This window comes from Asterias rubens, chromosome 2, assembly GCF_902459465.1.
Source record: "Asterias rubens chromosome 2, eAstRub1.3, whole genome shotgun sequence".
Taxonomy (NCBI): Eukaryota; Metazoa; Echinodermata; class Asteroidea; order Forcipulatida; family Asteriidae; genus Asterias; species Asterias rubens.
Genome location: NC_047063.1, coordinates 21,032,213 through 21,057,513, shown reverse-complemented (window position 1 = coordinate 21,057,513; position 25,301 = coordinate 21,032,213). Strand labels below are relative to the sequence as shown.

The following is a 25,301-nucleotide window of genomic DNA, read 5'->3' as shown; positions in this document are numbered from 1 at the left end:
TGTTCCCAGGTGAAGCAAGTGGCTAACTTTGTTAAACAAGGCTACATGGAGGAAGCCATAAGTCTAATCCGCTCTGCCATCGGAAGCTCTAATCTGGCTACGGCTGATAAGAGGCTCTTGGCTGATGCAGCCATTAAGTGTTACCTCCACCAGATACTGGAAGGACGAAGCGACGAGGCCCTCATGGTCAAGTTCAGGTTAGTTTTTTCGGTTGACGAAACAATCAAACAATCTGCTAAGCTCAGAAAGATCTGAATTCTCAAGAAACAAACCGCAAGGGAAACTAACTTTAAATTTAATTCAGTTTTGGGGTAAAGATCCATTCGCATTAGTCAATTTAAAAAAAAGAAGGTTATTTTGACCTATCCCCCACCCCAAATTGGGATGTTTTGATATTGAATGGCATCCGACACAGGTACATTGTACATGTACATGTATACTCTGCAAGAACAAAGTAATACCTTTAATGAACCAGATATTTGAGATCAAAGGTCTCCAACATCAGTAGTTTTCAATGGCTTTTCCTGGCTCAAAAACAACTTTTACTTTTTAGTTTAATGGACTGAAATTGATGATCTTGGCCAGCTGGATTTTTTTGTCTTCTTTTGCTTGTGTAAATACATCCTTGCCCAATGGTGCTGGTTTTCCCAAGAATTTTGATTTTCAATTATTTCCTTTGGCCCACCCTCCCACAATTTCAAGAAGAAAAAAATCTTAATTTGGTACCATTGAACCCTCTGAATGGCCCCTAAGCAAAGAAAAGTTTACTAGACTGGGATCTGAGCCTGTGACCTCCAGATAAATGTTCCGATGATTCTAGCTTATGGCAGTTGAAAGGGACGCATTGCTTTCGGATTGATGTTTTAAAAGCAGATTTAGTGCTTCACACAATAAGTGTCCCTTAAAATGTTGTGGTTTTCTTTTTTCTAAACGGTCAATAATATTTGGGAGTCAAAAATGAGGGTTCTTTTAAATGTTCTGAGTTTCACATTTGGTTTGTTGTGATTCCCACAACGTATAAGAGAGTTTCATGTGCATGGTATTTCCTCAAACATTACTATAAGTTTTGAGTTCATCTTAGAGTAGTGTCATGGCCGAGTGGTTAAGAGCATCGAACTCAAGTTCTGGTGCAGTCACCGGAGTGTGGGTTCGAATCCCAGTCGTGACACTTGTGTCCTTGAGCAAGATACTTTACTATAATTGCTTCTCCTCACCCAGGGGTATAAATGGGTACCTGCGAGGGTAGAGGTTGATATTGTATATGAAAAAGCCACAAGCGCCTTACAGGCAGCTCAGGGCTATATACTCCCAAGGGAGATGAGAAACATTAAAAGGGATGTTATTGGCCCCATGACCAGGGCATTAATGTAAAGGGCATAGATACGGTTATTGTGAAATGCGCTACAGTGTATATAAGAATTTGTTATTAATATTATTATTATTATTATTATTATCTTGGATAATTACAGGCAGTATCTGATGGACAACTTTGACTACAGTGAGATGGCTGCCATGCAGATATTTGCCGAACACGGAATGCAGGACTTGGTCTTTGAAGTGGCAAGGGTAAGGAGTTACATTGATTGCAAATATATACTCTTTTGTAAGTTAAAAGGAGTCGTTTCCACTGTAGGTCTGTACCCAGCCGCTGTCTTGTCTACAGATATTTTTGTGGAAACTGTGGCACGAGTTGGAAGTGTCGTGGCCGAGTGGTTAAGAGCGTTGAATTCAAACTCTGGTGTGTCTGATCAGCAGAGTGTGGGTTCAAATCCCTCGCCCTATCACTTGTGTCCTTAAGCAAGACACATAACCATTGCTTCGTCCTTCGAATGGGACAAAAAGCTGTTGGTTCCATGTGTTGTGTTAACGCATGTAAAAGAACCCAGTGCACTTATCGAAAAGAGAAGGGGTTCGCCCAGTTTTCCTGGCTGGATTGGCAGCATATTGCGCCACAGCACCTTGACCATAACATGCAGTTATAATACCTGGCGCTTTGTATCCCTTGGCAAAAGGCACGTTATAAATACAGTTAATATTATTATTTACGAGTGTGTCCGACCTAGCTCCTCCTATAACACTGTTTGAGCGTGATACCAGACTTTCTGCTTCTTCTCATCTATACCCTCTTGATCTATTGAGATGTAGAACATTGAGCCATTCCAACAGCTTTTTTCCACGTACATTGTAGTGCATCTCTTTGGAACTCCTTGCCTGGTGCATGTTTCCCTCCATCTTACAATCTAGACTGTTTTAAGGGAAAATATCAATTCCTACCTTCAGCTTTCCTGAGTTCTTTTCACGTTTAATAAATGTTCTTCTTGTAGCCCCGTACCAAGAGTGCCTTCAGGCCTTGTTCGGGGCAAACTTGCATAAACAATGAAAAAGATAACTCTTAGCCCTCCAACTATAGTTGTTCTTTCAGGAGAACCAGTCAGAGGAGTGACTGACTCTGTTGAAACCTATGAACTGTTATAAGTAGCCGGACATGTCTCACACAATCCAGTCTACTGTCAATGCCTAGAGCAACTAGTCCAAACGTTGAAACCAATTAAGAACTTACTCACTTCTTATGAAGTTAACAATGAGAAGTCTCAAATGTCAAATAAGATTTGTTCTTTAATACTTCAGGTTGACCATTTTTACAAGTTTACTTAGTAGAAATTTGGCATAGAGTAGTGTTCAGTTATTCGTGAGCAAAAAATGCGTGCTCACTTGTGCAATACACTTACTTCAGCAGACAATTGTCTGCAACTGTAAGCAACAAAATGTTTGCTTAAATTTGTCAAAGTTTGTCACTCATGGTAACCAGAATGGGAATAGAAAATGAAAGCTGTTGACGAACTGTTTTTTTCCCAGAGCCACCCCAACCCATCTGAAAGATTATTACATGGTGTTACTGCAAGCCTTTAATTCACCTAACCTTGTCTTTTACAGGCCAGAGGTCTTGTTGGCCAGGCTCTGGAAGCTCTCCTCTCCACAGGGTCTCCTGAGCTAGACTGTGAGCAGCAGTGCCTTCTGATCAACCAAGGCTTCATCTCTACCATGTCCAACGCTGGCGACAATGCCTTCTTGCTCTGTATGACCACCCAGGAGGCTGTCAACAGGCTTGTTGAAAAGGTAAACAGTTTAAGATTGTCGGCCAGTTTCTCAAAAACCTGTTGCAACTTTTGGTGGATCATTTTAACTATTAATCCCTAACCACCTGAGATCTATCTAGAACAATTAAAACTTGTCTCTTGGAATGTAAGGGAGTAGGATTGACGTACTCCGATGTACTTTGACCCTCGATGACATTTCTTAAGAACATGCCTTGCCTTGCTTACGCCTTGTTCGTCCATTGCAGGATATAGCCTCTTTGTATGCTCACCATGTGCCCTGTCTTGAGCTTGTCTTATCCATGTTGTAACCAGGTGTAGGATGTGATGTCGTCTCTCCACCTCTTTCTCTGTCTGCCTTGTTTCCTTGTCCCTGTTCTTGCCAATCTGAAATTCTTGTGGTCCATCTATTGTCATTTACGCATGCCAACAACAAGAATCCGAGATCTATTCTGCACCAGTAGAATAAAATAGCAAGACAGGCTCTCAAAAAAACAAAAATCTACAAAGCAAAGTAGCTATACACTTGGTGTTATACTGCAAACGTCTCCACCCTTCTAAAGTCATTCATTTCTAGAGGTGTCTCTCCCTTCTTGATTTAGCCGGAGCTGATGTACCGCTACATGGAGCTCTTCAGTTCCTTCTTGGATGATTTGAAGTTGTCTCTCTTGATAAAACTGGCCTGGTTGTTTGATCCTTCTAAGACGACAATCAAGCCACTTCTCTCAAGAGCTGTAAATACAACCAATACAAGGTAACCCTGCAAATATCAAGTAATTTCTTGGAGCCCAGTGTCATAGAGCTGCTTAAAGGAACATGTTGCCTTGGATCGGACAAGTTGGTCTATAAAAAGCGTTTGTTACCGTTTGTTATAAAATGCATATGGGTAGAAAGATCTTTTAAAAGTAGAATACAATGATCCACACAAATTTGATTCGAAATTACGTGGTTTTCCTGCTACTCTGCGAACTAACATGGTCGGCCATTTATGGGAGTCAAAAACTTGACTCCCATAAATGGCCGACCGTGTTAGTCGACCAGGTCAGTCAGTTTCCCTTGTGGTTTATATTGACATCTGAAACAAAAAGTCGCATCCCCTTAAGGTGATCCCCTAGCTGCCGCTTCCCAGGTTGTATCGTAATTTGGGTGTGATCCCTGGCTACACGGCAGTTAACGGTTGTATGGCTTCTGACTGGCACCCCCGAACAAAGATATTGACAAAACAGGGACACCGCCAATATAGGGCTAGATAGCTCAGTTGGTAGAGCGCCGGCACGTTAATCCCGAGGTCGTTGGTTCGAATCCCACTCTAGTCAATTCTTTGTTCAACGCCAAAAATCAAGTTTTCAATTCAGATACACAATTGTGTCCACACTTCTATGAAAAATATTGACAGGTACATGTAACAAAGTTAACAGAGTTAAGTTTAGTAGTAAGCAGGATAACATAGCATTAAATATTTAAGGCTAGTCCTAAGTTATGACGAGTAACTCGTCCTAACTCGAGATAAGACTAGTCTGAACTCTTTGTGAAATACAGCCCTGGGGTTGATTTCACAAAGATAGTCCTAATGTAAGACTCGTCCCACACGTAGGAGTAATTAAATATTTTTTAAGGCTAGTCCTAAATTATGACGAGTAACTCGAGATAAGACTAGTCTGAACTCTTTGTGAGATCCACCCAGTCTACCTTACATGTACATCAACCTATTCTGTTTCCTTGCAGAGCCGACATGTTTTCCTCGTCCATTGACACCATGACTAGTGATGAATCCATCGACTCCCCACTGGTGAGTTCACATGAACTTGAAGATCAAAATCCCACCAAAGGCTCCTTCCTTATTCTCACCCAGGCTTTCGAGCTGCAGTGTTTAGTTATACTTTTGTTGATCCTGGCCATCAGGATTTGTAATTTCCTCTGCCCTTACTGTTTTTTGTTTGTTTTGTATTTATATTTTGTACATGTACTTATATTATCTATTTGACATACATACTGTCTGCTTGTATTTGTAATTGTTTAATGGGCAAATAAAAAATAAGAATAAGAATAAAGCAAAAGATGATATCAATTTGGAGCTCACTTTGACCATCAACGCAAATCAGTATTCATAGTTATCTTCAACTGTTCAAGCGAACTTGATTTCTAGCTGCTGATTGGTCAACCCCATAGCAACAAGAGTGCGATGTACATGTACATGTAACGCACTGCCCCTATATCGCATGGCCCTGATCACTCCCTGTGTATTTCGCCATTCTAACTCAGCTTATTGGCTATTACAAGATGTACTCGAAATGTGCAGCTGTTACGGTGTTAGGTTGCCCTTTCAAGTTTGCTTCACATGCTTGAAGATAAGATCTTTATCACACATTTGCTCGTGAACTAGGCCTCATGATTATAGGAAATGGGATGCAGAAGTGTTAAATTTGTTCGTGTTCCTCGAGCGCGTGTGTGATGAAGAATTTATCTTCAAGCATGTGTGATAGCTAAAACCATCATTACAATGAACACAGCAGAACTAAGACGGTGGCAGGATGGTTCCAGCATCTTTACCATAGCCTCTATGTTTGATCTTTTCTGTTTAACAGGATACCAGCCAGTCTTTCCCTAGACCGTCTGCCCTCGTTGAGTTCTACCTCAAGGTGCTCATCATTCTCAACCATAGGATGACAATAAAAGGGTAAGCTGCAAAGGGAACACCGTTAAAAAATTGGGAATCAACAAATTTCAGACTTTTATCGTAAAGGAAAGGTACATGTACACGTTTGGTAACTACTCAAAATAATAATTAGCATGAAACCTCACTTGGTAACGAGTAACTGAGAGCTGTTGATGGTATAAAACATTGTGGGAAACAACTCCCTCTGAAGTAAGGTAATTTTTGAGAAAGAGGTAATTTCTCACTAAAATATTAAAAGACTTCTAGCCAGAAGTCTTTTATTCCTTTCTGAAAGCACACAAATTCATCCAACAAGGGTGTTTTTTCTTTCATCATTTTCTCGCAACTTCGATGACCAATTGAGCCCAAATTTTCACAGGTTTGTTATTTTATGCTTACATGTATGTTGGGATACACCAAGTGAGAAGACTGGTCTTTGACAATTACCAAACGTGTCAATTTTTACTTCTGCATGGTGAAAAATAGGAGCTGTTATTTTACATGTACATGTACTTTCCTGTACTTTCCTGGGGCCGAGGGTATTTTTCACAAAAGCTCATTGAAATCTACAGGAATGAGCAATTTCAGACTTTTGTATGTCTGCCTGGTACGTGTATACATTTTGTAATGTGGAAAAATTGCTGTTATTGTTTTCAGATTAAAAAAGAAATAACTCTCTTTTATCCACTTTTTCCTGTGCTGATGGTACTGTTTCTGAGAGCTCCTTCAAATCTATAGCCAGGGCAAAATTTCATAAAGCCTATAAGCACAAAATCTTGCTTAGCATGAAATTTCTTCCTTGATAAAAACAGGAGTACCAACCAAATTGCCATGTGATTTTGAGGATAAGCAAACAACAGCTGAATACCAGTATCAAGCAATATGCAACAAATGGAAATTTGGTTGGTATAGTCCTGTTTTTATCAAGGAATAAATTTCATGCTTAGCAAATTTTTGTGCTTACAGGCTTTATGAAATCAGGCCAAGAGGGGTTATCAAAAGGTGGAAATGCCATCAATTCAACATACCTCCTAAAATTAAGACACTGGTTTCAGACCTTTTTGTTTTGTTAGCAACAATGAAAGCAAAAAATGGAAGTACAATGTATCTTCCCATCAGTTTATTGGCCCAGAACTCATGCTGTATCATTTGCAGATCGCTCACTCTCCTGTTCTGGACCAAAAGAATGGAACACTCTCCCTAACCACGTCAAGGATGCTAACGCTATTTACATTTTCAAGAAATCCTAAAATGTTTTTCTGTCCTACAAGTGATTCGTTATTAATTTCATCCAACTGTCTTAAGCGCCTTTGAATGACTTTGGTTGATTTTGGCGCTTTATAAATTCCCTCTGATTGATTAAACAACTCTCATGCCTGAATCTATTACACCAAGGTGCCAATTTCATATAGCTGCTTTAAAGCAAAACATTTGCTTAAGCATGAAAATAGCTCGCTTATTGTACACATGTTACTGGCCAAAATTTTGTGCCATATACATTGCTTGTGACTGGTATTTAGCTGTTGTTTACTTAGCATAACAATTAGTTGAGTTTTTGCCGGTAATCTGATTTTACTAAGCAAGGATTTTTTTGCTTAGGCAAAATTGTGTGCTTAAGCAGCTATATGAAGTTGGGCTAGGGATCACTAAGAGATTGAAATACCATCATATCGGCATTCTTTCTAAAATATTGGTCGTAGTTTCAGACTTTTTCAGTCAGCAATGACACTCACTCCTGCAGAACGAAAACCAAATTTTAGTCTAATACTATTCCTGTTGACAGTGACTCTACTAGCTTGGTGAACTTTGACCCTAGTTGCGATTCGACCAATGAACAGACCCGGCAGGAGAATGTGGTCAGCTTACCCCAGCAGAGGAACGCGCTATCCTGCGGTCAGTACCACGTTGCCATGGTGTCAGAAGATGATGTCTATACATGGGGGACAGCTCATGGCGGCAGGTAGGATGGTTGCCATGGTAATTGGTTTACCACCACAAACAAAATGATTGAAGGTGCCAGCTGGCAATTCACAAGCGCATTGTCAGGCCTGACACTTAACGGAGGCAACCCTTGGCGCCCTTGAAATGCTCCAGAAGAAATTCACAATTTCCTCACAGGGTGCCCTTTACCAAGGAGAAACTTCCTTTGGGAGAGGTTGATAGTAGAAAAAAAACATTAGGAGAAACAGCTCCCTCTGAAGTAATGTAGTTTTCGAGAAAGAAGTAATTTTTGAGGTCTCAAAATCAAGCATCAGAAAGCACACAACTTCGTGTGACAAGGGTGTTTTTTCTTTCATTATTATCTCGCAACTTTGACGACCGATTGAGCTCAAATTTTCACAGGTTTGTTATTTTATGCATATGTTGAGATACACCAACTGTGAAGACTACTCTTTGACAAGTACTAATAGTGTCTAATGTCTTTAACTAGTGAACTGGTTAAACATGTTAAATGGGTTAGTGAAACAACAAGGTTACCCCTCCCCACTGTCTAGTCACTGAAAACATTAAAGGACGAAACCCTTTAGCCATTTTTATGGACCCTTGACTTGAAGGGATCTACAAAGGTAGTGGCACTTTTTAGAAGCAATAAGCTAACCAGCTGTACCACGCCAACAGAGTTTGTTATTTTTGCATCGGTGCAAAGAACATCATTTTTTTTTTTAAAACACTTTATACCATGTACATGTGTATACTCAGTACTTCTCGAGTTCTGTGAAAAAATCCACAGGCAAATCACTCGGATTGGATTCAAACCCACAACATTTGCATTGCTAGAGCAGACCTCTTACCATTAGACTAATGAGCTACCCCTTTGTGTAGAGGCAGTTCGAATCGTTTGTGTTAGCAGTGGGTACCGCATTGATTTATCAGATGTTATTTTTGCATCGGGATAAAGAATATAAGACGTTTTGACCCTTACACCATTGTGTACTAGGTTCTGAATATTGTAATGGTCCGATGGTTTCAGCTTGCATGTGGTGTTTTCTTTTGTCTTTTCAGGCTAGGTCATGGTGACATCATCCCGGCTGACGGAAGGTCAGCCCCGTTCCGTGTGGAGACACTTCACATGCATCGTATTCGGGTCATCTCGGTAGCATGCGGGAAGGAACACACTATGGCGTTAGGGGAGCAGGGCAGGGTAAGGGTGTGGATGACAAATCTACTTTGATGAATTTATCACAAGCAGTCCTGATTTAAAATTTTAAAGTTGGCTTGCGCGAATTTAAAAAAAAGGGTTATGTTTAAACACACTTTTCCTGGGGCGACCGGCACAAAGTCTTTATTTTACTTTTTTGTATGTTATCATGTAATTCGCTTTTTAGATTTTTCGCCAACAGAGGGTATTCTCGTTGTAAAAGCATTACCAAGAAATAGACTTAGCTAAGAACTTGCCAAGTTGGAGTCAAAATGCTAAGTGCGAGAGTGATGAGTGTGTATGCAGTCAAGTTTGACACACACGTGGAGTCGGAGAAACGCACCTGCAGCCAATTTCACGAAACGCTAGGATTAATCCTATCTCGAGTTTGGACGAGTAACCCGTCCTAACTTAGGATCAATCTTAGAGTCTGCATGCTACAGTGCAGGGTTGGGACTCATCCTAAGTCCTAAGATTAATCTTAAGTTAGGAAGAGTTTGGTGAAATCGACTGCTGGCAGTTTGAATGAAAATAATGTATGAGGGCCGTCTGGGGGTGTTTAAAAGGGACAATGGAAAATACTGTAAGGGATACTACAATGGCATGCACATCAGTAATGGAGAAGCGTATGTGTTGTTCGGCTCGGGCTTGATGAATTGGTTTATAAGCATAGCTCAATTGCACAGAGCTGCCTAATCACAAAAAGTAGCTAAACGCAATGAGCTTATGCTTACCAAAAAAAGGTACCAGCAAAAACACCTTGTCCCATGAAAACTGTTCATGGCCTAATTTAATAAAGCCGATTTGGCACAAAATACTGCTTGACATATTTCTTTGCTTAGCAAAAATGGAGTGGGACACCAGTCACAACAATGTAATCCTAATGTAATTTGGGCTGGTAACCTGTTTCTGTTAAGCTATACTTTTCTTTGCATTGCAAGATTGTGTGCTTTCAGGCTTCATGAACTTGGGCAATAAAATTAATTTAAGACAAATTGTCAGTATCACCATAGTGATTTGCATTGTGACATCACACTTTACTCAGCAACCACTACGATTGATCTGCAGTTACGATCAATCTTAGCTCTTTGTGAAATTAGCCCCATGTCTTTTTTGGGGGGCCATTCATTGTTTTTTTTCCCTGTCTACAGTTGTACTCCTGGGGGACGTCAAAGTGGGGTCAGCTGGGGTTAGGTGACCGGACGACTCATACCAGACCGATGTTAGTACAAGCGCTGACCGGTACCTGCTGTGTAGCCATAGCATGTGGGCAGTACCACTCAATGGCGCTGACACAAAACCAGAAGTAAGTTTCTTCATGATTCATCTTTGTCAATAGAGAAACTCAATTGGCACACTCGGTAGTCATGTGGTTAAGATATTTGTTATACTTTTGACAGATTAAGTTCTTTTCTATCCTAAAGTTTATGCACACACTAAACGACTAAATTTCACCACTGATAAAGTGGTAACCGCGCTTTAGAAAACACCATAAACACTCACATGCACTGACGTCAAATTCGGCTACAGTTGACCATTTTAGGAGTTAACATTTTTGGCATTATATCTTTGGGAGTTATGGCTAATGTCAGGATATGTCCTTTGGAGGTTAGGGTTAAAGTCAGTTTATGTGTGTCATGGCCCATCATGGCTGAGCGGTTAAGGGCACCAGAATCAAACTCTGGTGTTTCTGATCAGTAGAGTGTGGGTTCGAGTCCCAGTCGTTACACGTACATGTTAGTCCTTAAACTAGACACTTAAAGGCAGAGGACACTATTGGTAATTGTCAAAGACTAGCCTTCACAGTTGGTGTATCTCAACATATGCGTAAAATAACAAACCTGTGAAAATTTGAGCTCAATTGGTCATCAAACTTGCGAGATAATAATGAAAGAAAAAAACACCCTTGTCACATGAAGTTGTTTAGATGGTTGATTTCGAGACCTCAAATTCTAAACTTGATGTCTTGAAATCAAATTCGTGGAAACTTACTTCTTTCTCGAAAACTATGGCACTTCAGAGGGAGCCGTTTCTCACAATGTTTTATACCATCAACCTCTCCCCATTACTTGCTTCCAAGTAAGGTTTTATGCTAATAATTATTTTGACAATTACCAATAGTGTCCACTGCCTTTAACCATGTTTCGTCTTTGGATGGGATGTAAAGTCGTTGGTCCCTTGTGTTGTGTAAAGCACGTAAAAGAACCAAGTGCACTTACCAAAAATAGAAGGGGTTCGCCCCGATGTTTCTGGTTTGATTGGCAGCATTGCGCCACATGCACTTTGTACACTATGGAAAAGAAGTATAGGCCCCACAATTCAAATGAGCCTCGCACATCTTGCAGGAAAATACTGTATGTTAAAGCGCGTTCAGCATCACTGAGTGACGGATATAATATGTAATTGGGAGTTTTCGTTTACGACGACGGATGGTTCTGCGATGGTAATGATGACATTTGGCGTCATCATTTGGCGCATTTGTCGGCTGTGAGGACGGTCGTCGCTCAATTTCTACGACAGTACTTGGTAAGAAAACGACAAGGGTTGGCTGAAAAACCGTTGCAGAACTACCCGTCGTTGAAAACGAAAACTCCCTATTAATAATAATACATGTAGTAGGTATTTGTAATGCACCAAATCAATCTTTACAGATGTTCAAGGCGCAGCAGAGACAATGTTAACACAACAATACATGTACATATCCAGTGAATGCTAGTCAAACAATAATGATAACGCCATTTAAAATCAACAACAATGGAAAGAAATCACAACCAGGAGGGAAACCACGACCAGACCTGCAGCATTGAAACAAAGAAAGTCCTGCAAAATCCGGTCTCTATGACGAGAACGTGCAAGCCAAACAAAAACATAATATGAACGATCAACAAAGTAAAGTGACAATTAGGGAAAACATACAAAAATTAACAATGGAAAGCAACAAAACTATGAATATGTGCACTATAGAAGAAGTCACTATTACTATTACTATTATACTATGTCTTTTGGAGATTAGAGCTGATGTCAGTTTATGTCCTGTTTACCCTCAGAGTCTTCAGCTGGGGTTGGGGTGTACACGGTCAACTCGGACATGGCATGGTCGAGGACCAACTTCAGCCCTGCCACATCACCTCTCTGGACTCGGTCAAGGTCACTCAGATGTCGGCTGGCTACTGCCACAGCCTGGTCATCTCAGCCACCGGTCAGGTGTATGTGTTTGGGGCGGGGACGTTCGGTCAGTTGGGTCTGGGCAAGCAGGTGATCAAGAGGAACTTGCCGACTCTGTTAGATGGATTTGAAGGGGATGAGGTTACCATGGTGGCTTGTGGATTATTCCATAATGTAAGTGTAGTTTTCTTTTTAACATTTAAAGGCACTGGAGACTATTGGTAATTGTTAAAGACCAGTTTACCTCACTTGGTGTGTCTCAACATATATATGCATAAAATAACAAACCTGTGAAAGTTTTAACTCAATTGGTGGTCAAAGTTGCAAGAGAATAATGGAAGAAAAAACACTCTTCACACGAAATTGTGTGCTTTCAGATGCTTGATTTTGAGACCTCAAAATCTAATTCTGAGGTCTCGAAATCAAGTTCAAATATTTTAGTGGACAATTTCTTCTTTCTGAAAAACTATGTTACTTCAGAGGGAGCCGTTTCTCACTATGTTTTTTACTATCAAATCTCTTCATTGCTCGTTACCAAGTAAGTTTTTATGCTAACAATTATTTTGAGTGATTAACAATAGTGTCCACTGCCTTTAAACCTTTTGTGTTCTCAACTCTCCTTCCTTGGTTTTTCTTTCTCTACACACCCCCAGTCCTCCAAAATCAGTGACATCAGCAGTTATATTTTACAGTGTGTCTTTTTCTTAGCAATTGTTTTCTAATTTGTGTACATTTTAGTGTGTAATTAACTGAATTATTTAAGAGAAGTGAAATAAAAATACCACCAGATCACTCTTTAATTTTTTGATCAAAAACAAACTTTTAATTTTGTTTTTTAAAATGTGAATTTGCATGGATAATTGAAATTTTCTTTATCACAATGCAAATTTCCATTTATTAAAAATTACATTTTGTATCCACATAAATGATTCCAATCGCTTGTTACAGATTGCAGTGACCAGCAACCCGCAGAAGGTCTACATGTGGGGGAAGAGCCCTCTAGAATTGCGCCAGTCCCTCCAGGCTTCCAGAAAGCGTAGAACAGCGCGAGACAGCGGAGACTCAGTCATTGTGGGTCGACGACGGTCAGTGACTGTCATGGAGACACGACCCGATGCGTATGATGAGAATCAGTACTTAAGGCCCTACGCCTTTGACTTTGGGCAGATTCAAGCACCGATCAAACAGGTTAGTTTTAATAGGTGTATCGGGGGAATGAGGCCCGATTTTATTCAGCTTGCGTAAGCACGAAAAGCAGCTTAGCACACAACAAAAATTCTGCTTACCAGAGTAGCACAAGAAATGCAATAAATTGTTAGTATTATTACTATAAGGATACCAGGCGAAATACCGTGTGACATGTACTACATGTAACTCAACTGGTATACTGCTCATTTTGGCTTAGCAGACAATCAGGGTTGACGGGTTGGTGTAGGGCGTCTTTTCTCACCTTCCACCTCTACATTGTAGGCTTTTTAAAGCAGAATCGCACAACATCGGTAAACAGTATTGTCCGAAGGCCCACACTTCGTGTATCACAGCTTATGTATAAAAAAACAAACCTGTGAAAATTTCATCGGAGTCGGGAGAAAAATAATGGGAAAACCCACCGTTGTCATGACATATTTTTAAAATATATCCGTTATTTGATATCGAGAATTGATAATTGTTTTAATGTTTTCTCAAAAAGTAAAGCATTTCATAGAATAAGGGAAGTTATTCACCATTACCTTCTGTAAACCCTGTAATTTATTTATAAATCTGTGAACTTTTAATTTTTGTGCTATTCAGAAAGTGTTCAGAAAGTGTCCAGTGGCTTTAAGAGTGATTACCAAACATTGTGTACCTCCCCATTTTTAAAGACACTGGACACTATTGGTAATTGTCAAAGACCAGTCTTCCCACTTGGTGTATCTCAACATATGCATAAAATAACAAACATGTGAAAATTTGAGTTTAATTGGTAGCCGAAGTTGGGAGATAATAACGAAATAAAAAACACCAATGTCACAAGACGTTGTGTGCTTTCAGATGCTTGATTTTGAGACCTCAAAATCTAATTCTGAGGTCTCAAAATCAAATTCGTGGAAAATTCCTGCTTTCTCAAAAAGTACATCATTTCAGAGGGAGCCGTTTCTCACAATGCTTCATACTATCAACAGCTCTCCTACCAAGTTTTATGCTAAAACATTTTTTTTAGTAACCAATAGTGTCCAGTGCCTTCGAAGGAAACTTGATTTGAGTGAAATCATGTTGTAGAATCCAATGATTCAATTGATTTTGATTTCAGCTGGCTTGCTCCTTGAATCACAACCTGATCCTAACATCAGGAGGACAGCTCTACAGCTTTGGGAAGAACGATAGCGGACAACTTGGGCTTGGCCATCGTGCTGAGCAGGTATGTCTACTTGAAAAGTGTCAAGCTTCCATCTTTATTTATTTCTACTTTTGAGAATATAGAATTAGCTGTTGCAAACAGGGCCCGATTTCACGGCTCTGCTTACCGTAAGCAAAGAATCGCCGCTTACGGGGCTGGGAATTCTGCGCTTACGTCAAGGGTATTTCATGGGTTAGCAGGGAATTTTTGCTTGTGTGCGTGCATATTCCAGGTTACTATTGTTACTATTGAACCCCCATAAGTTGGTATACACGGCAGACTAATAAAACAATGGAATTGCCTAAACAATAAAAGAAACGGGAAAACCAGCAACTGACAAAGGCAAAGGTTGAAACATTCTGTGTACCGTAACAATTAATTAAGTAATTTATTAAAAAAATCAAAGCTTACAAAGGATGATCACAAATTAAAGTTAGATATAGCATAAACAAGGCATAATTCGTAAATGAACTGATCAGTATAATAAAGTAAGAATTCGGCCGAATTATAGATGAGATTAGAATATTGAAAGAAATGCCAGTTTTCGTGCTCAATCGACCCAGGAGTGCTCGGGAACCAGTGGGTAGCCTTCGGTAGTACGGTAGTACATCACAGTTAAGGTAGTCCAAGACCCTCAGTACCACGCCCAAAGTATTCCCGCCCAGTCCCGCCGTCAGTCCCCACGGTAGACGCAGTGAACATCACATACCTGAGGTTTGCACCGGTCAGCATCCCATCCAGAGCTTCCCAGAACCTATGGCATGCGTTACCTTTTGTACCGCAGAATTTTTCAAGCATGACCAAGTCTTGAAAGGAAATAATTGTAATTATTTACACTTGTGTCCTTAAGCAAGACACTTACTCATTGCTTCGTCCTTCGGATGGAACGTAAACGATGGTCCCATGTGTTGTGTAGCGCATGTAAAAGAACCCAGTGCACTTATCGAAAAATAGAAGGGATTCGCCCCGGTGTTCCTGGCAGTGGCTGCTGAATGTGCCGTAGGTGCCACATATTTGGGTCTCATAATTCATCACTTCAATAAACCATCTTTCGGAAATGTTGTATACCTAAGCACCTTGAGTACCTTGTTGGTAGATAGATGCGCTAGATAAGACTTAGATATTATTATTATAGTATTATTGATTTTTTACTAAAAGTACCCAAACCCTTTAAAGATGCTTTGTCAAATTTTTGGCCGATTTGACCCAAAAATTTTGATTTAAAATTCAATAGGTATTTTGATGGGGGTTGAGAAAGTTACAAGCTTTCATTTGAGCCATTGCTTGAAAAAGTCCGCCAATTATTAATAGCAGTGAAATAAAGTGCTCAAAATTTTTGTCGGGACAATATATCACGTGACCAATTCTTATGTGTTTTATAAGAAATGTTTTAAATTTTTGTCATGGTTCCTGACCACTAAAAGTAAAAGTTAAATTTGTTTTCGTTAGAGCGGGTGATACTCTTTGAAATACCAAAAATCTGACATAGCATCTTTAAAGGGTTTGGGCACTTTTTGTAGGACACAAAACACAATGTCCACAGATTTACATCAAACCCACAAAGTAAATTTGTATGACAAAAAGTATCCAAACCCTTTCATTGGGCTTACCCGTAATGATTGATATTTTTACAGAGAGTTCCTGTGCTGGTGCGGTTATCAGAATCCCAGAGTATTGCCGCAGTCGGTGCGGGGGTGGAGTTTTCAGTTGCTATCACCACACAAGGTCAGGTGTACTCCTGGGGGTCACCAGAAAATGGGCAGGTATGTACATTAGTTTTTCTCCAGAAGACGATCAGAGCATACTGATCGAAACGTCAAGTTGAAACCAATGGTTCTTTTCAGAATAACCCCAACTCGTTAGAGATAGTCATTACACGTTGTTACCGCAAACCTTTCCATATCGTAGTTTGACCATGCAAAGTTTCAAATCCTACCTAACCGTAGTCTCCCATGATGTGGGAGAGCTTTTAGCTTTTAGCGGATAAGAGCACTGAACTCAAGCTGTGGTGGTTCTGTTCAGTAGAGTGTGGGCTTGAGTCCCAGTCGTGATACTTGTGTCCCTGAGCAAGACACTTAATTGTAATTGCTTCTCTCTACCCAGGAGTAAATAGGTACCTGAGGGCGGGTGATTGATTTAGCAGAGTAGCGCTTATTTGTTGCACAGGCTGTATACTCCCCAGGGAACTGAGATGCTTTAAGAAATGTTGAAAGCGCTTTGAGAAGCTCTTCGGGTGTGAAAAGCGCAATATAAAAACTGGTAAACTGGTACAAATTTCACAGGGTTCACAGATTATTGTTTTGGTGTTACACTTGCATCAATGTTTGATATTGATGTTTCCTTGAATTCCTCGGGCAGATGAAAAACCATGCATATTACACTCGACGCTTTCTGAATCCTTTGGAATTTATTTATTAACCATGTAGGAATTTAATAACAGGTTGACATGGCCAATGGTGATGGTGGAGGTAAAGCTTAAACATGGGTTTTTGAAAACTTTCAAAAAGATTTTCCAAATTTCGCCAAAAAAAAACTTAAAAAAATGTTGTCATTTTCACCAGTGGGTGTTTACATTTCAAAAACCAGTCTTCTTACTTGCTGTATCTCAACATATGCATACAATAACAAACCTGTGAAAATTTGAGCTCGAGTGGTCGTTGGAGTTGCGAGATAACTATGAAAGAAAAAATCACCCTTGTCACACGAAGTTGTGTGCTTTCAGATGCTTGATTTCAAGACCTCAGATTCTAAACTTGAGGTCTCGAAATCAAATTCGTGGAAAATTACGTTCTCGAAAACTACTCCACTTCAGAGGGAGCTGTTTCTCACAATGTTTTGTACCACCAACCTCTCCCAATTACTCGTTACAAAGTAAGGTTTTATGCTAATAATTATTTTGAGTAATTACCAATAGTGTCCACTGCCTTTAAACCTAATGGTTGAGCAGTTGGTCTGCCTGAGACATGATCCACTTATGTCCACTGTTTGGAAAAGAAGTTAAATAGAGGTAACAGGTGTAAGTCGCCAGATGTAGAGGATGCTTTATTTTAGCCTCATTCATTAGAGGAACAGGGGCACCTTTGATAAAGACCAGTCTTCTCACTTAGTGTATCTCAACTTATGCATACAATAAGAAACCTGTGAAGTTTGAGCTCAATTGGTCGTTGAAAATAATGGAGGAAAAAAACCACCCTTGTCGCACAAGTTGTGTGCTTTCAGATGCCTTGAAATAGAGACCTCAGCTGAGTTTTCAAATTCAATTTAAATACTTTAGTGAGAAATTACTTCTTTTTCAAAAACTACAATGCTTCAGATGGATCCATTTCGCACAGTGTTTTATACTATCAACAGCTCTCCGTTGCTTGTGAGTAAGTTTTTATACTAACAATTATTTTAAGTAATTACCAATAGTGTCGAGTGCCTTTATTATGATTGTTCACCATAGCTTGGCATCGACACAAGTTGCCGATCGCATCTCCAGATCCAGCCGAGCTTCCACGTCAATATGAGAGTAGCCAAGAGTACATCAGTCACCCGGATTGTGTTGAACCCTATGCTGGTACCCGGCATTCCCCTGGTAACCATGGCGTCCGGACTCGGTATGAACGATGGCGGTGAAGAGAGCGATGAGGATGATATGGGGGTAAGTGTTGTCAACTCGAGTCGGTGACTTGGCTCTTGAGTCAGACTTGAGTCGCAAATTTCACTGATTGGTGACTTGACATGACTTGAGGTAAAATGACTAGAAAATTGACAATTGAGTTGAAGTCATTTGGTTTAACGACGATACAATTAATATTGTTTCAAATAAATGTAGCAAAATTTAGTCTGTGGCAACATGATGAATCAGATTTGTTATATATACATGATATATGACAGATTGAATGTTGTTTTTATATATTTATTTCTTACAGCATCTACAGTGAAAACACCAAAAATGGATAGATAAAACTTTCAGTGATTAAGAATAAAAATCCGTATTTAAAGGACACAATATACAACTTACACAAAGCTTAAATGTTCAGATTATTATTGTTATTTGTTTGTTTCCGTTTGCAGAGCTCTGACGAAGAGGAAGGGATCCTGGACTGGGACCTTCCCAATCTGAGCACCACCTCAGACCCTTCTGAGTGCCCCTACGGACCAGAGAGTCTAGCCCTGTCCCTTCAAGCCCTGGACTCCCACTACAACCACCAGGTGGTGCTGCGACTGTGCCAAGACTGGCAGGTGTGGCCGGCCGCAGCTCAGATCTGTGAATTGGACAAGAACTATCCGCTTGCTTTACTGTACAGACTGAAGGATAGACAGTGCAAGGGGACTGTGATTATTGGGACTGGCGAGGAGGGAGTGCTCCAGGAGATAACAGCTCTTGTGGATAAGTTCATCAGGTTAGTGGATAAGAGGATTAATTTTGTTGATAGGATCATCAGAGGAGTGGATTGGATTATCAAGTTTGTGGTGGATGAGCTCCTCTGACTTGTGGATGAGTTCGTCGTGTTAGTGGATCAGAGGATTGGTTTGGTGGATAGGATCATCAGAGTTTAGTGGATAGGATCATTAAGTTTGTGGTGGATGGGCTCCAGTGATTTGTGGATAAGTTCATCAGGTTAGTGGATTAGAGGATTAGATCATCAAAGTAGTCGGTAGGGTTATTAAGTTTGTGGTGGATGAGCTCCTGTGGTTTGAGGATAAGTTCATCAGGTTAGTGGATTGGAGGATTATTTTGGTGGATAGGATCATCAGAGTAGTGGATAGGATTATCAAGTTTGTGGTGGATGGGTTCCTGTGATGTGTGGATAAGTTCATCAGGTTAGTAGATAAGAGGATTATTTTGGTGGATAGGATCATCAGAGTAGTGGATTGGATTAGTAGGTGTGTTGTGGATGGGCTCCTGTGGTTTGTGGATAAGTTCATCGGGTTAGTGGATTAGAGGATTAGATCATCAGAGTAGTGGATAGGATTATCAAGTTTGTGGTGGATGGGCTCCTGTGATATGAGGACAGGTTCATCAGCTTAGTTTGATAGATAATGTAGGATCATCACATTTTAGTTTTATTGTGTACATACATTTATATAGGATTAAAATAATCAAACGGTTAAAAAAAAACAAGAGGTTTACTTTGCCTAAATTACTGACTTTTTATTTTAAGAAGATGATAAATGTACGAAGCAGTACGAGCCGGCTCTTTTCAGATCCACCACTACTCACAAAAGAGATTTGTTCATGCTGTTACCACAATCCTAACTTACTTATGAGAGTATTTCCTCTTACTGTTTGTTAGATTGACTTGTGAGAAGCCGTCCAGTGAAGATGCAAAGGAACCTGCAGCCAATGAATCTTGTAAACATCTTCTAGTTCAGGTAAGATTTGAAGAAGTAAAGTCCATCAAAACAAAAACATCCATTGCAAGAGGACCTTGAATCGTACAGACAGCAGAGTGTGTCCAGTTTGATGATGACGGACATTAGGGTTAACATTTAAAAAATATTTTTCCCTCCAGCCCTAAACAAGAGTATTTATTTATTTCCTCAAAACCTCAAAAAATTTAGAAGATATAAAGGTAAAAGTACATCAAGTATATAAGTTCATAAGTTTACCATTCAAGTTATAAACCAAGTGATTTGGTAGAAATTTAATTAATTTTGTGTTGATCAAAGAAGTATGAGACTTGAATCTTCAACCTACAAATTCACATGGCGGTGCTCTACCAACTGAGCTATCTAGCCCTAATGTTAGGCATGAGATATTTTTATCCACGGTAAAAAACGCAATTGAATATCCAGAAAAGCCTATGTTACCATAGGAACAGCTCTTGTACTTGATAGAATGTTCCTCCATTTCCCCCCAAACCCAAATATCATGCCTGTGTCGAATGTCATTATTTTCCTTTTGATTATTAATGAGGTGTATATTGCATTAATATGTAGATTCTTCGGTTCTGGGCGGAGCAAGATCTACCACAGGAGGTACTGGAGGGCGTATTGAGAGACCATTTGGACAAAGTCGCCTATCCACTCAGCGTGCTACTGCTGTGGTAAGTGAATAGCAGTTCCCACTATGCTAAAAAATAGAAGCTCGGCTACCAAATCTCAGACGTGTTAAATTTCACTAGCGTTTGCGTGTACATTGTTCAAGCTTTATGTTTACTCACAAGTACTGACAGTAAAAAATAATAGTGTCTTCTTATATAGCGTTCATATCCATCGCTCTGTGACGCTCAAGGCTTCAACATACAGTTTTTTTCCTGTGAGGTATGAGGGACTACATTTGAATTATGAGACCTGCTCCTATTACATACATTTGTTGCACCAATGGTTACCAAGGTGCTGTGGCGCAATATGCATCCAATCAAACCAGGTACACTGGGGCAAACCCCTACTCTTCTCAATAAGTGCACTGGGTTCCTTTTTCCTGCGTCCAAAGCACATGGGACCAACAGCTTTACGTCTATAAGAGATAAAGAACATTAATTTTGGTTTTACCCATACACTGATGTGTGTGAGCACTGTATACTCAGTACTTTCCCGAGTCCTGTGAAAAAAAAATATCACAGGCATGTTACTCGGGTGGGATTCGAACCCACGACCCTTGCAGTTCTAGAGCAGTGTCTTACCAACCTGACTACCGAGGTTGCCCGGTAGCTAGAGGCAGTTAGCTTTACGTCTGGTGCTCTTAATCCCCACGACATGCCACTGTTCAGTAACTGTACTAATAAGGTCTAAAGTGTTGATGCAGAGATTGGTGAGTGGTCAGCCTCTACCATGGGCAGCGTGCCGTATCGATACTTGTTGTATCTCAACATATACGCATGAAATAACAAACCTGTGAAAATTTGAACTCATTGGTCTTTGAAGTTGCGAGAGATTCATGGAAGAAAAAAGCACCCTTGTCGTACAAGTTGTGTGCTTTCAGATGCTTGAATTCGAGACCTCAGCTGAGGTCTCAAACTCAATTAAATAAATTTTAGTGAGAAAATTACTTCTTTCTCAAAAACTACGTTCCTTCAGAGGGAGCAGTTTCTCATAATGTTTTATACTATCAACACCTCTCCATTGCTCGTTACCAAGTAAGTTTTTATAGTAACAAATATTTTGAGTAATTACCAATAGTGACCAGTGTCTTTAAGATATTTCTGAATAAATCTTTTGTTGAAAACTTGGATTTGGGGACCAGGCTTTCGGTAATTTATAGATAGATAGACAGATTTATTTATTGTCCATGTTAAAAAAAATAGAATCTTGTCTGAGACCTGGATTATTGCAGTTTTGCTCGTTTTTAGTCGATTAGGAACGAGAGCTGTTATGTCTCAGTCTCTACCCCAAGACACTGTTTTCTGATACCAGTATTCTACATGTATATAAGGTCTATAGTTATACAAATTAGTACAAATTTCAAACAATGACATATGTATTGTTTATAGGATGAGGTTTTTCTGACGGTATTTTATTTTTGTTCCTTTCATTCCATCCATTTACTTTCATTCAGTGACAGCAGTGACTCGTCCGCAGCCCCAGATGTCAGCAGTACGAGGCTAGTCTCCCAGGACCTGATTAAACGATTCACCAGTAAGTTCACTCTAGAGCTAACGTCTACCGTCATCCAGGGAATCCATCAAGGGGAGTCCCATGATGAGTATCGCTTACCGAGCACGATCGATCAGGAAACACCCTCTGAGAACAATGTCGTTGATTCGATGAAACCGTTGCTGACCCGCAGCGACGCTTACAACCAGAAGAGCGACCGAGCAACAGCCGAGAGACTCTGGCAGGAGATACTCTTCAACCTCGGTAAGGACATCAAAGCGAGGGCGCACGTCGGCATCAGCAAGAGCGAGATCGCCGGATTGGTGGATTCGAATCCCGCCGAGGAGAATGCGTACGAGAATAATGCGGACTGTCTGGTCTTCACTTGCGGTCATCACTACCGCAAACGGAACCTGCAGGAGAACATTATGCCATTGTGGAACAGCAAGATGGCCGATTTGCCTGTGCCGTTGCCTAGCAACGCACAGTCTCTTAGCAACCAGTATATGGCGGGGGAGGGGTTCATACCCATCGCGTGTCCAAACTGCGTTCATAGTTCCTTGCAGCTGGAGCAACTCAAACAATTGGATAAAGTTGTATGAGTTGTCGTCAAAATCGTATAAAAAAATAATAAAAAAAACGGGCTCGATTTCACAAAAAGTTCAGATTGATCTTAAGAACAAATTATTCTTAATTGCTTAGCAAAGTGTGATGTCCATTTAAATCACTACGGTAGTACTGACAACTCATCTTAAGATGAATCTTAGTGCTTTGTGAAATCGACCCCAGCTATTGTACCAAAGTCAAACTTTAAGATCTTATCAACTTAATTTTTTGGGGTGAAAACTAAAGAAAATGTGAAACGTTAAATGATTTGACCAAACAACTTGTCCTATTAATGTGGAAGTATGTGCTGTTTTGTTGATTCTTGCCAGTCCTTAAATCTGAGCTCTGCGTGAAGAAAGGCGCAGGACTCGCGCAGGATTTGTTTTATTATTAGGCATACAATTTTTTTTTATGTTGGCGTAACCAGACCTACCCTAAACATACGGCCTACCCTAGGTGTTTTTATTTTTTTCAAGGGAAGAAATTTAATGATAATAATCTATAAAGACATAAAAAAAAAAAAATGTCATCAAGAGTTTAAAAATATGCTATTTGTTGTGTGTAGCCCTTGTTTTCTTGTTGTTGTCGTGTATACTACCGGCTTAAACATAGAGCAAACATGTCATTTTCCTTGCTGGGAGTGAAATTTTTTGTTTTTAAAATCCCTACCTACATGTACCTACCCTATTTTTGGGGGCCTGTTTCGCCAACATAACTTTTTTTTTTAATGCCTTAAACCGAAATGATTCAACTCTATATAATGAATTGGCAAGTCGGTCTTCACACTAAAATTAATATATACACTGAAATAATATACAGAAGTTAAGAGGTCAAAAATATGAAATACGAATGTAATGTTGTAAATGACTTAGTTACTATACTATGCCTGATATTTGACATCTAGGGAGTTCCCCCCCCCTCTTTCTCTCAAAATTTGTGTCCTTTAATGTAACACACTCTTAACATCTTGTACAGAAATACTCCCCCCCCCCCCCCACCCAGAATGCTCTCTAAAGAATTCTTGAAATTCCCAGAAAACAACAAAGACACATTTGCCATGTTCGGACAGCATACTAAAGTTAGACCCAAACCGTTTTACCTTAACGAGCAGCGGAGTGTAGTTGAACAAGATATAACTGGCTTGCATTCAGTCAGCTCAAAGTTAAACGCAATAGGTTTATCTTTGTGTAGAGATCACACAGCAATATGTCCCAACGCAACAACAACTGCTACAAGCGTGTACAAAGGATGCTCACTTTCACAATTGATGGCATGTTGCACAACATGTTCTGGTTCTTAATTTTTTGTTTTGTTTACCCATACACTAATGTGTGTTAGAACTGTATACTCGGTACTTTCCCGAGTCCTGTGAAAAAAATATCACAGGATAATATCTGGGTCACCAACTTGAAACCAGATGTGGTTGATTTGATTCTGTCCACACATGATGCTGAAAGATAAAACTGAAGTGGTTGAGTGTTAAACAACCCTCGCCGACCGATTTAACTAACGCGGTTTTAACTTGGTATGTTAAAGTTTTAAGAGCGTTCAGACACACAAAGTTTAAACCAAATGAGTTAAACCAAAACTGTATTTGGGAAGGTTTGTGGTAACACCATGTAATGATTATCTCTAGATGAGTTTTGCTTAAAACCGATTAAAGTACTGTTCCTGAGCGACCGCGATGGGAGGATGGTGGGGGGGGGGAATAATTCATTTGTCACATATTGTACAACAAATGGGAAATAGAACATTAAGAAGGGGCTATTTTGCTTTTCTGTGGTGCTCTGTTGTTTCTTTCCGCCCTGATCATGATGATGTTTTGATTTTGGGTCACAATTTTTGGCAATTTAAAATTAAGAAGATGGGAATTTGTTATAATTATTTTGTTTGTTAAAATCTGTCTTCTATTCTCTTTGAGCATTTAGCTCGTGGATTGCAAGGTGTAAATGAGGTTCTATTAGGGTTTGATGTCTACAGATTTACATTAAACTCACAGTTTGAAGATAATGATAGTAGAAAGCTTCCTATAAAATATTATGATGCTGTAGTTTGTGAGAAATTGGTAAAACAAAGTCACACAAATAATTGTTGTCTACTGATTTCTTAAAACTACAGCACCTCGGCAAGTAATATTTTAAGGGGAGATTTCTACCATCATTAACAAGCCATGTAAGTTGAATGAAAATATGTGGACATTGTGTTTTGTGTCCTACAAAAAGTACCAAAACCTTTTACAAGTTCAAAATATGAGTTGTTGTCGTTGTTTTATGTGTAATTCAAAGAGAAGTATTAATATTACAAATGTATATGGTTGGTGTATGGTATCTACGTTTCGTGTTAATATTTTAAATATTATTGTCTAATTTGGTGTAAATAATAACTAAACTATTTTAATATAATGCTAAAAAAACAAAATTGTAGCATTTTGTTCCCTTTATTTTTTTAAATCATATGAAATATCCCTCCATAATAACAAAAGAAGTATACAAATTAAAAACAAATTAATTTGGAATAAAGATAAATTAAGAGATGTTTTGTAAAATGTTTATTTTGTCTGTGATGTATGTATAGCGCCAACTACTTATTGCTTTCCTAATAAAGTACTTGTACTTGATCAGTAATGCTTGAAAGAAAACAGGAAAGTGTTATTTTCTTTTTAAGTATCAAAGCTTAATTTTGTACCATTAACTGCGTAAAATGTTATTGTCTGAAATACATGAGGTTTACCCAAAGTCT

General features: G+C 39.5%; 1 protein-coding gene across 3 annotated transcripts in view; it reads left to right on the top strand.

Annotated features, from left to right (window-relative positions):
- LOC117302226 overlaps positions 1–24,605 on the top strand; it is a 44,815-nt gene extending 20,210 nt beyond the window's left edge. For 2 of the 3 annotated variants that reach the window (XM_033786072.1, XM_033786063.1), the window contains exons 12-29: positions 1–197; positions 1,470–1,566; positions 2,935–3,117; positions 3,698–3,849; positions 4,821–4,884; positions 5,681–5,772; positions 7,535–7,711; positions 8,755–8,893; positions 10,042–10,196; positions 11,938–12,229; positions 13,004–13,243; positions 14,346–14,453; positions 16,067–16,195; positions 17,878–18,075; positions 18,492–18,820; positions 19,715–19,793; positions 20,361–20,467; positions 21,919–24,605. In XM_033786072.1, the coding sequence (XP_033641963.1) occupies positions 1–197; positions 1,470–1,566; positions 2,935–3,117; positions 3,698–3,849; positions 4,821–4,884; positions 5,681–5,772; positions 7,535–7,711; positions 8,755–8,893; positions 10,042–10,196; positions 11,938–12,229; positions 13,004–13,243; positions 14,346–14,453; positions 16,067–16,195; positions 17,878–18,075; positions 18,492–18,820; positions 19,715–19,793; positions 20,361–20,467; positions 21,919–22,558 (3,378 nt within the window). In that variant the 3' untranslated portion in view covers positions 22,559–24,605. The remainder of the gene's footprint in view (positions 198–1,469; positions 1,567–2,934; positions 3,118–3,697; positions 3,850–4,820; positions 4,885–5,680; positions 5,773–7,534; positions 7,712–8,754; positions 8,894–10,041; positions 10,197–11,937; positions 12,230–13,003; positions 13,244–14,345; positions 14,454–16,066; positions 16,196–17,877; positions 18,076–18,491; positions 18,821–19,714; positions 19,794–20,360; positions 20,468–21,918) is intronic. The other variant, XM_033786081.1, reaches the window with a different exon arrangement.
- The last annotated feature ends 696 nt before the right edge of the window (positions 24,606–25,301 follow it).